The 12,141-nt window shown below is 35.3% G+C and overlaps 1 protein-coding gene across 3 annotated transcripts in view; it reads right to left on the reverse strand.

The window, feature by feature from the left end:
* Positions 1-12,141, reverse strand: part of LOC120626263 (tyrosine kinase receptor Cad96Ca) — a 105,417-nt gene that overhangs the window by 18,271 nt on the left and 75,005 nt on the right. For 2 of the 3 annotated variants that reach the window (XM_039893696.1, XM_039893697.1), the window contains exons 3-5: positions 5,946-6,178; positions 3,326-3,814; positions 1,980-2,087 (exon numbers count right to left, since the gene is read on the reverse strand). In XM_039893696.1, the coding sequence (XP_039749630.1) occupies positions 1,980-2,087; positions 3,326-3,814; positions 5,946-6,178 (830 nt within the window). The remainder of the gene's footprint in view (positions 1-1,979; positions 2,088-3,325; positions 3,815-5,945; positions 6,179-12,141) is intronic. The other variant, XM_039893699.1, reaches the window with a different exon arrangement.

Consider the following 12,141-nt stretch of genomic DNA (forward strand, 5'->3'; position numbering starts at 1 on the left):
TTCTCGAACGTTGTACCGCGGAAAGCACGCTATAGGCCGTCGCGCGGTGGTCCAATTTATTATAATTGGACTTAGTTTAGCAGAAAGGCTGAGTACCCTCAAGATTTACAAAAAAGCGCTATTGGTACTAAAATGGTGCAATATCATGGAATTTCATTCCACACAAAACATTAAGGGAAAGCTAAGATAACTTCGGCTTCCATTTTGGGATAACGAGTTTGACCCTAACTTTTTGGAGCTATGTGCGTGTTAAGTGGTTAAGAATAACTTGCTTTAGCGGTGATAGAAAGCATCGTGAGAAAACTACCAATCTGCACTTGGCCAGCGTTGTGGTCTGCGGCCTAAACCTTCTCATTCTGAGAACAGTCCCGTGCTCTAAAGAGTATACCTGTAATACGGAAACGTAATTTTCTATAAACAGTAACCAAACAACTTATTAGGTAGATATTGCTGTTAGATAAAATGACCTAAATATAAATAACTCAATAGTTATATGGGTCATTCCTTATTGCTGAACCATGATAAACTTATATGATTTTTTTTTAAATAGACTGCACTCGCACCTGATCCATACTCCTCAAAGGTTTGCCCGCTACCATCTTAGACTGCATGAACTCTCAGGTAAATTTCCAGTTAAGGGCTAACTTAAAAAAAAAAGAGTGTGTGTACTTACGTGCACGCGTTAGAAGTTATACTACTTTGGCGTATGGAAAAAAAATAACTAAAATTCAGTAGTGATTAACGATAAATTTTAAACTGAATCAAAAAGATTTTATTTAAATAAAAAATGTTTTATTAACGTAATAATATTTATTTTTTCGCCTTGTTTGTACTGTTACGAAACACGTGTAAATATATAAATACTAGAATATACAACTTGAACATAGTTATCGATTTTCATACCACCTTGAACTAACTTTACGATGTAGAATTCAGGTGTCGGTGTGCGCGCGCATTGTAAAAATTCACTCTCATAATTTTTCTCCATCGCGCCAAAAGAAGTATAACTTCAAAAAGCTGATGATGGTTAAAAGTCTTATAGTATAGTAAGTATTTTTCTTAACTATCTTTAATTGTATCTTAATGTAATGTTTATATTTATTTTATAGAACTTGTTTTTTTTATATTTTGCAAGCATTTTTACACTAAAAAGTACTTAACTGACTCTTATGTGTCTCTAAAAAAGGTTATAATTATTTCTTATAGTACGTAGGTACTATTCACCATTAAAAGTTGCACGCTTACTTAGTTCCTATCGTTCTACAATGTAGCAGTAAGTAAGTAAGTACTTTATTGCAGTAAGTATACTTAATTTCGCATTAAGAAACACAAAACAACGACGTAACACATTAAACATAATTTTTACAATTGGCGGCCTAAAAAGCGATATGTGCCATGCGGCCATACTGCAGAGGACGTAATGAGCGACAGGTGTGTTTTTCCGCAGTAGGTATATTAGTCTACAAGCTGGATGTTTTTCTTTAAGTAAATACCTAAGAATGTAACTTCAAAGAATGTATAAAAAAACATTTAATACATCGAGTTTACCTATACTATTGATGAATTTCTTAATGACATGGTTGCCTAGAAGCAAGCCGCTCCGCTTTCATCTCACACAAGATAGAACAATTATTGTTAAATTGTAAAATGAAGTTGGAAAAGAGCAACTGCTGAGTTCCTTACCGGCTTCTTCTCCGTAGAATCTGCCTTCCGAACCGGTGGTTTAGTCACTACAATCAGACATACTTGACGTTTCAAAAGTGCTTATATTATATATATTATATTATATTTGATTTGATTTGATTAGACCTAAGGTAATTGGTGCAGATATGCATCGAGGACAAACCTCTGCGGTTTATTTGGTGCTTTTATATTAACCATTTTGTTGTGCATGTTTTATTAAATGAAAATATTACATTATAAGACAAATTAGATAGAGTGAAATGTACGTGGCTTTACGATAGAGGTCATAAACTGACCTGCAAATGGCTGGTGTCCCAGGACTCATATCGATTTGAATAAGCACGCGGGTGGTCCCACATGTTGAAAGACGAGTCTTGTAACACGATGCCACTTGAGTCTTTGCTCTGTGGAGAACGTTAACGAAATCATTAGACACATATATCTTCTATGAACAAGACCTACTAGTCACATGTACCCTAGAAGTCAGTCATATTTTTTAAAATAAAGACTAGACCAGACCAGATTCGAGTAATTTTAGAATGGAACCTAATTTAATTGATAAGAAGCGTCACTATGTATTTTCAAGTAATTCAGTTTCCTCTGTTTAGTAAGTACATAAAGCCACGTAATCACACGTTCAATATAATTATCTAATATGTTTTAACTATAAAACATTATTTTGAGGTGAGTTGTGACTTGCGTTGATACGTTGGCAGCATCAAACCGATCAGGTACGAGCAGGTACGTTTATAAGCAGGTGTTTTCACTTTCAAATTTATAATATTTCGTACTATTATACATGCAGATTCGCTGCATGTATCCTAATCCGATGTTTTCGTTTTTTGTAAAATGCGGAAGTTTAGTTTGTTAGTTTCACCGGAATAAAAGAGTCTGTGATGTGTGATGTAGTTCTTGAGGATTAATTTATTTGCACTCTTTATTTACACATTACAAGAAAGAAAAATATAAGAAGTTCACAGACAGAAGCCAGTACACAATAGGCAGCCTTATCGTCAGGCGCCAGGCGATCTCTGCCAGGCAACCTTAGGATGAGGAAAACAAGAGGATGCCAGCTATGCCCGTTTAAAATTTTTCTAGATCTGTGCTGGGGTTGATCCACTTTTGCATTAATATTAGTAAGTACTTAGTACTATATATAATGTTTCTAATTTGAAATGGATTCAACTAAATATAAAGGAATATGATGTAAATGTACATAATTTTACTTTTTAATTTTGAGATGTCTCCTAAAACGTTCAAAGTTTGTATTAAACGTAAGCTTTTAGAAAAGTCCTATTATAGTTTTAAGGACTACGTCAACGATAAAAATGTTTCGGTGTATATTATTGCTCTAACCAGATTGCTTCTTTAATAGTTCTAAATGACAATGTGAGATGGTGATAACAAAAAAAAACAACTGGCTAAGTTTGTTGTGGGCTTGTTCTTAGACCAAGGCGCGTTTGGAACCCTCGTAGCTTTAGTTTTAAGTTGACGAATTTAGTTATAGCCATCATCTCTCTTGTAATATTTTTCATGTAATGTACGCATCAAATGTGCCATCTATGTGCCTATTTCAATAAATAAATATTTGTATTTGACTTAAAAATATTCGTTAGATTTATCTTAATTAAATTTAACTCACCATGTCTTCCTTATTTGGCTTCGTCCTTTTGCCGCTGTTCTTCTTCCACACAAATATAATAACGGCTGCAACTATAATCACCAGTCCACCAATTGCAATTAGAGGTATCACTGTTAAAGGAACATCACTGCCTACCGTTGTTTCCTGAACTGGTACTTTGGAAACATTACGCTTCGATACCTCCTGATCTACTATTTTATCTTCATGTAACTCATCGACCTTACTTAGTGCTGGAGTATTTGTGGTAGTTGTTGTTATGTCAGGCACAGTTTCTGGTGAAATTGGTTCTGCTGGTTTTGTTGTTTTCAAAGTAGATCTAGGGAAATCCGGTAGTAAAGGCAAATCGGGATACGGAAGTGGGAAGCGCGGTGGGCGAGGCGCATTATGTTTTGAACCGGATTTATCGGTGATTGTGGCGAATACTTCTGTACGCTGTGGTATTGAAGAGCCATCTGATGCCGTCACCCATAGTGAGTAGGTTTGGTTCTCCTGAAACAAAAAAAAAAGATAGATAATAAAGCTTTTTGATTTTAAATAAAGGAAGAAGTTCTCAATTTTGTTGCTGTTTTTATATTTGTTACCTTAGAGCCGCGTCATTTACGAACTGTTTAAATAAAATTCTAAGTGATTTATTTCCAGATTAGTGATTTAGAAATTTTGTCAAATTCGGTTCAGAAGTTTGATTTTTAAATAAAAAATTTTTTTTGGACAAAATGAACCGACTTTGTTGTACAACTTAAAAGCAAGAAATAAATATTTTCTACAACATTTTTGTGTTAAAAAGCGGACTTTGACCAAAGCTTGTGTGCTTGTTGTGCATAGTAACTTCATAGTTGTTAATGTTGTTATCGTGAAAGTTGCTGCGTGAAAGAAGGGACACTTAACAAACACATGCGCATTTATAATAATAGTTTTTTTTTCAAATTTCAAATATTCATAAAGATAATTATATAACATAGGTATTGTGCAAGATCCATGCAACAGCACAAACTTACTAACCAATTTTACATTTATAATATTCATCAATTCAAGTTTATACTAGTCTCGCAAACGAAGGATTTTCCCATAGTCCACCAACCCGCACTGGGCCAGCGTTGTGGACTATGGCCTTAACCCTTTCCCATTGTGGTAGGAGACCCGTGCCCTGTAGTGGGCCGGTAATAGATTGATATGTTGATGATGATGATCATGCTGGGCAGACGGGTTGGTGATCGCAGAATATGGTACCTGGTAGCACCGAGGAATATGGAACTCGGCCGGGGAAGTACACGCAGTGGCGTGCATACAGGGTATGCACCCCTGTGCAGATGTTCAAATGCTGTATTCAGATGATATAAAATGAAGAAAAACTTAAAAGTAGGCTTCTTATAACTGTTACAATGCCTAGCCTAAGTGTTTTTATAACTCGTACTGGAGATTTTCTTAATTTTATATCATCTGCATACCCTGTACATACCCACTATGCACGCCACTGAGTACACGCCACGCTTATTTCTACTAGAAGCAATGCTGTGTTCCGATCTGAACGGCGTGGTTATCGATGTAGAAGAAGAAGAAGAAGAAATACTTTATGTAGTAAGAGGCACATGACGTGGCCTACCTAGGTCTACGGTTGCCTGGAAGAGATCGCTACTAAGCGATAAGGCCGCCCTTTGTATCCTACTTTTTAACTTTATTTTTTTTGTGTCCATTGTTTTTTTTCTGTTTGTGCCTTGGACTCAGAAAGCAGGGTCGCTGCCCACTGCGCCAATCGGCCGTCTATACAAATACATATACAAATAAAGTGTATAAATAAAATAAAATAAATAAATGGATACAGGGCGGCATGTTACAGGACGTGTTCGTTGCCCTCCGAAGTGTTGCCTCTATTTAAAGGCGATGGTTTTCTTATTATCGAAAAAAACATTAGTCGCCTCGTACACTTGCGGAAAGAAGGGGTAGCGACTGTATTAATATAATAAAGTAAAAGTAAAAGCAAAAGTAAAAATAAACTTTTAGTGCAGTTTACTAGGCTGCATTAAAATTAGTAAAATAGTAATTTATTTAAGGTTAATTGCAGTGGCGTACATTTCATACATGCACAAAAGCACTGCCTACCCTAAAATTTATATATAACTCGTATTAGAGGAGGATTTTTGCCGTTTTATTCTATTTTCCTGCTGTATGGTAAGAAACCCAGTGCACGCCACTGGGTAATTGTATCTTTTTATAACATATTACCAGATGAAATCCTTTAGATGCCTCTCAATAAGTTCAAAGTTTATATAAAACGTAAGCTTATAGAAAAATCCTTTTATAATATTAAGTAATGATAAAAAAGCTTGGGTATGAATTGCTCTTACTTCATAGCTCAACATTAACTAGACTGTGAGATGGTGATAACAAAAAAAAAACCTGGCTAAGTTTTTTTTGGGTTCTTCTTAGACCAGGGCGCGTTTGGGACCCTCCTAGCTTTAGTTTTAAGAATGCAAACGAATGCAGTTATCACCGTCACTAACATTAAATGTAACATGTTAAATGTATGAACGCTTCATAAGTGCCTGTAATAAGGTCTCGTAAAAACTTTTGTATGAATTTTAATACTATTTTAATATCAGTTTAGATAATAAATAGGTATTACCTTGTCCTTCAAAGTATCATTAACTTTGACCACTCCAGTATCCGGGGCAATTTCGAAAGGAGTTGGCGGTCCAGAAGTTTCCAGGCCGTAGGTGACGGCACCTGAGCCGGTCTTATCCCGGTGAACCACAGTGACTACAGCGCCGATCGGGGCCGTCGACATCACATCCCAGTTGCGGTCCACATGTGTGATGGCAGGCAGACTGAAGCCAGGCGGCAGCATTTGTGTTGATGCTGTGAAAATACCGATACATGAACACACTAAAAAAATTACAAACAAGGAAATAATTAACCACACAAGTATCGCCATTAATTATACTCTAATCTAATCCCTTCCCTACTAATATTATAAATGTGAATGTAAATTTGTTTCAAAGTCAAAGTCAAAGTCAAAAATATCTTTATTCAAGTAGGCCCACAGGTGGCACTTTTGATGCGTACATAAGAATTACACGGTAGTGAGATGATGGCGATAACCACATTCGTAAACTTAAAACTAAAGCTACGAGGGTTCCAAACGCGTCCCGGTCTAAGAAGAAGCCCACAACAAACTTAGCCGGGTTTGTTACCCTTTCACGCAAAAACTACTACACCGATCACCATGAAACTTTGTTCACATATTTCTGAAGGTAATAGAATTAATATAGAATGCTTTTTATCCCAAAATTAAGCTCAGTTCTTTTGGGAGAGGGATAGAAGGTGTTTGACGTTTTTACACCATAACGCCGTCAAATGATAACCGATTTAAATAATTACTTTTGCACTTTAGAGGTTATAATATCTGTTTAATTTTGGGGACTCAGGGGACGGCAGCCAACCCGTCATTCAAGGCTTAGCTATCCTCAATACATAAAGTAAGTAGAATTACAAATAAATCGAATGCCACATGTCTTTCGAAAAACAAATACAAACGCAGACGAAGTCGCGGGCAACAGCTAGTAATATTATAAATGTGAATGTAAATTTGTTTGTTACCCTTTCACGCAAAAACTACTTAACCGATCCTCATGAAACTTTGTACACATATTCTTGGAAGTGTTAGAAGTAATATAGGATACTTTTTATCCCGACATTAAGCTCGGTTCCATTCGGAGAGGGGATGAGTGTTTGACAATTTGACACCATAACTCCGACAAATTATAACCGATTTAAATGATTATTTTTGTACTATAGAGGTTATAATATGTGATTAATTTTGCCCAAACTGTGGATACAGGACTAAACTCCTCAGTGAACAGCAGCAAACCCCTCATTTAAGGCTTAGCGATACTACATACTTTAATTTTTTTTAGATCTACAACTAAATTTAATGCCACGTCAAAAAATAAAAACAAACGCAGACGAAGTCGCGGGCAACAGCTAGTAAAATAAATAAATAAATAAATATACTACAATAATACATACATCGCCATATAGCCCCAAAGTAAGCGTAGCTTGTGTTATGGGTACTTAGATGACTGGTGAATATTTTTATGAATAATATAGGTACATAAATACTTATAAAATACAGATAAACACCCAGACACCGAAGAACATTCATGTTCATCACACAAACATTTTCCAGTAGTGGGAATCGAACACACGGCCTTGGACTCAGAAAGAAGTGGCTGTCCACTGCGCCAATTGGCCGTCAATAGTATAAAGAAGAATTGTTTGTTTGTTTGTACCCAAGAGGCTCGAAAAGTACTGGACCGATTTTAACCATTTTCTCCAAAAGAAAGCTAAACTATAACGAAGTAACATAGACAATAATTTATTTTAAAAAATGGAGATCCCTAAGAAAATTGCAATAATATAACCCAAAAAGCAAAATTTTGACAGTAAAATTCATTACTTGGCGTGCGCTGAGAAAACTATTGAAGATACATAAACAATATGCATGAAATAATAAAGTACCTACTCATTATTGCCTACAAAAAAGTTTGCGAGGGTATATATCTATGTGTTCTAAAATTTTGTTAGACCTCCGGTAGAAACAAAAGTAGGTAACATAAGTATCGTAGTATTAATTGATTCAAATAAACACTTATTAATTCATTCCAATCGGACATGTAATGTAGAAGTTATAACGAGTTAAACATAAATAAATCAGTAATTTTGCACGCCTCATAAGCGAAGCGTTGAGGTGGGTATTACTGTCAGTTTACGCACACCGAGTGAATTTAAACTTAGAATGTCACTTTTTTATTATTTAAGGCTTTTATAAGTGAATATAAATAGACCAATGTTGAGAAAAATACAAATTTTTAACACTCATGATATTTTTAAAATTCTTTTTATTATTTAAACTAATTAAAAAAATTGTTTAAAAGTATGTGCGGATTCCGTATCTTTTGGTCACGATAACGAGCGAAATAGTTCACTTATCGAGTTGGTTTTTTTTTATAGGCTTCAGTATTTTGAGGAATAGAAGCCTATTACTTTTCACGGTATAATTAGATGATGTAGTTTAATTATTATTTACAAATAATCTCAATTTTATTGTAATAATTGAGATTGTGAGGCGTGCACTTTTGTATTTTCCAACTATTTAGAGAGACACTTAATTAAAAAAGTAATTTTTACAAAGCCCGATTTTTCTATAAGCATACGACACAACTTAATAATATGCTTTAAAAACAAAAACAAACGTAGACACAGTCGCGGGCAACAACTAGTCATCTTATATATATTCATATATCATAAGCATTTTCTTCTACGCCTTTGGTTGCTTGGTCACTATAATAGAGCGATTAGGTCGCCAAATTTTGTAAAAATTAAAATGCAGTGTTTGGTGTAAAGTAAAAGTGTTATCATTTATACATTAACTACATCATCATCGTCATCCACCACGCTGGCCCAGTGCGGATTGGTGGACTCCACACACCTTTGTGAACATTACGGAGAACTCTCAGGCATGCAGGTTTCCTCACGATGTTCTCCTACACCGTCGAAGCAAATATATAACTTAGAAAAGTTAGAGGTGCGTGCTGGGATCGAACTTGGCCCTCCGAAAGTAAAGTCCAAGTCCTACCCACTGTGCTATTAAAGCATATTAACTAAATTCGTAAAACTACATTTGAAATTCCTGGAAGAATATACCTAGAACTAACAAGATGGCGGCAAAACAACTATTATGCTTGCAATATCTTACCTGTGAAACGGTACAAAATGTAAAGGGACAATGTGGTACTTTATTCACAATGCTTTCCTTCACGAGCAGAAGGTTCTTGCAGATGAAGCGTGTCTAAATTTAATAAGATTTCTCTGCGTGCCACCGCGTGTTTTATATCTCGTTAAAGTTATTGCGATGTGCCATGTAGTCATTATTTATGACGGCCGATTGGCGCAGTTTGCAGCGACCCTGCTTTCTGAGTCCAATGCCGTGGGTTCGATTCCCACAACTGGAAAATGTTTGTGTGATGAGCATGAAGGTTTTTCAGTGTCTGGGTGTTTATATTAATATTGCTATTTATTTATGTATATTATTCATAAAAATATTCATCAGTCATCTTAGTACCCATAACACAAGCTACGCTTACTTTGGGGCTAGGTGGCGATATTTGTATCGTCGTAGTGTATTTATTTATTTATTATTGGCCCAATGAACCATAAACCAGGTAACGCAAAAGCTCTCAACTCTAATCTCACTGGCTGGTAAGAGATGATGCCATCTAAAAAAGTAACGAGCTAACCTGTTATCGGAATGGGAGTCTTACCCTAATCGGTTTCTACGCGTCATCGTTCCGGAACGCTTAATCGCTTGGCGGCTCTTTGCCGATAGGACGGCCACGCAAAATTTCTGATATTATAATTTCCCAAATTGCTGAAAAACTGCATGGAATTGAACCCCAAACCCTCTAACTTAAATTCACAGCGTTCGCATCAATCGCTGCGCCGTGCCAGGAAGGTCGACGAAGTTAGTCGATATCTCGTTAAATTTATTGCAATGTGCTTTGGAGTTATTATTATACACTGCACCATAAAAAGGCTAATAGTCTCAGGTTATGGCATTTAAATCTGTATTTTTAAATACGAGATACTACTACGACAATACACACACATCGCCATCTAGCCCCAAAGTAAGCGTAGCTTGTGTTATGGGTACTGAGATAGCTGATGAATATTTTTTTATGAATATAATACACATAAATACTTATAATATACAGATAAACACCCAGACACTGAAAAACATTCATGTTCATCACACCAACATTTTCCAGTTGTGGGAATCGAACCCACGGCCTTGGACTCAGAAAGCAGGGTCGCTGCCCACTGCGCCACTCGGCCGTCGAGATAGTTCGAAAGGGGGTTCTTTACGAAAATGGTTATACTAATACTGATGAAAATCTTGTGTTTTATAACTTTTTGCTGAGGTCTTTAAGAGAAATAGGTACCTGTACTAATTTGTGTATTTATTTAAGTTCAAATGCGGTCAAATTATACTGGCAGCAGAAAAAGGTTGAAACTTGTTTGAAACAAAAAAATCACATAAACGTTCATACGAACACAAATAACGAGTTTATTTGATTTCAAGTCATGATAATAATATTGAGGTTGTAAATTTTTTTTGTAAGTGACTTTTATATTACAAACTTAGAAGAAACCTAATAAATTGCAAGGCAAAGGTTTCCGCGATTTCTGATAAAATTGCCAGTTACAGGGGTGAAATTGATATCAGAAGGTTGTACGACAGTTCAGTATTTTGAAAGTTAAAATCCAGATGCTATTTTTATAGCGCAAAAATTAAGATAAATGCTCCCTATACATTTCCAAGTTAAATTGAGATCTTGTGTTAGTATACACAAGATCCTTTTCTAAATTTGCTTTCATGTTTATCATAATTAACTTGAATAATTTCAGTAAGTACAGCTCTTCAATGCAGTAATTTGAAGTTATGTATAATAATTTTTTATTAATTATTATGTATAATAATATGTGCAATAATTATTATACATAGAAGAAGAAAAGAAAGAAGTTAAGGTTAGGTTAGGTTATCTGACGTTTGAGAAATAAGCGTTCAGTCAATAAAATTATCACATTAAAAATATTGTAATATCCTATTTAGGTGAGGCAGGAGGTATTATTTAGTATCAAATGACGCTTTATTTGATATTCAATTAAAGACTAAACTTGATAATCTATTAATCCATCGGTATTTACAAAAATATCTACCTGCAAACCATCAAAACAACCTGTCAGTAAACATGCGGCAGTTTATTATAGTTTTAATTATTTCTAATAATTTGTTGGATTAATTAAATAAAAATTATAATAACATCAATTCACTCATCTGCTTTAAGAACCCCCTTTCGAACTATCTCGTATTTAAAAATAGTAATAAATAAAAATAAACAAAAATCAAATCTAAAATTATAATCTTAAGTTTAGTATCGAAGGTTTATTTCTTACATAACGAAATTAACAGAACGCTTTTTAATAAAAGCTACGACTTGCAAAAGTGTAAGTTCTACTTAGGTTTGATCAGGAAAACCTCGCAGCTCAATCGTAGCGGACGATCGCTCACGTAAAAGTAACAGGTTGTTATGGATATCTGCCCATTAGTCCGGCAAGATCACTAATAACTATCTAATAGATATGCAAAAATATGAGGATAACTAACTGGTTTAATAAACGCGGCGCGAGTGAAAGTGAACTTTCGCCCAGCCTTGGATTACGAGCGACACGTAACGTTACTTATCACTTACGTATGCTGATCGCGTGTTACAAAACTAACTGATAGGGACAGAGCTGGTGGAAGAAAGGACTCGTTAAGAAATTAATAAAAAAAATACCTTTATATATCGAGAAGCAAATCACCCATTATAGATATAAACCCCTAAAAAAAGGGTTTAAGAAAGGTGAACATTACAAATGATTATGCTCTTCCAACGGGTGTCGTACGAGGCGATTCAGGGTATAAACGAAGATCGAGCAGCTGTTTTCTCTGGGTTAATTTTACCATCCACTTCGATCACTTACTCTTCTGTCCAGTGGCGTGATTATGGGCAAGCACTCCAACTGAGACAGGTATTTAGTCCAGCAGTAGAATGTTATAGGTCACTGGTGATTAATGATTACGCTTACTTTGGGGCTAGATGGCGATGTGTGTGTTGTTATAGTATATTTATTTATAAAAAAATAAGCAAACCCTTAAGCTTACAAATTAAGTGTTTAGGCACTCGCATGGAGGCCTGTATCAAGAGTATTGTGAATTT

Source organism: Pararge aegeria, chromosome 9 (genome assembly GCF_905163445.1).
Source record: "Pararge aegeria chromosome 9, ilParAegt1.1, whole genome shotgun sequence".
Taxonomy (NCBI): domain Eukaryota; kingdom Metazoa; phylum Arthropoda; class Insecta; order Lepidoptera; family Nymphalidae; genus Pararge; species Pararge aegeria.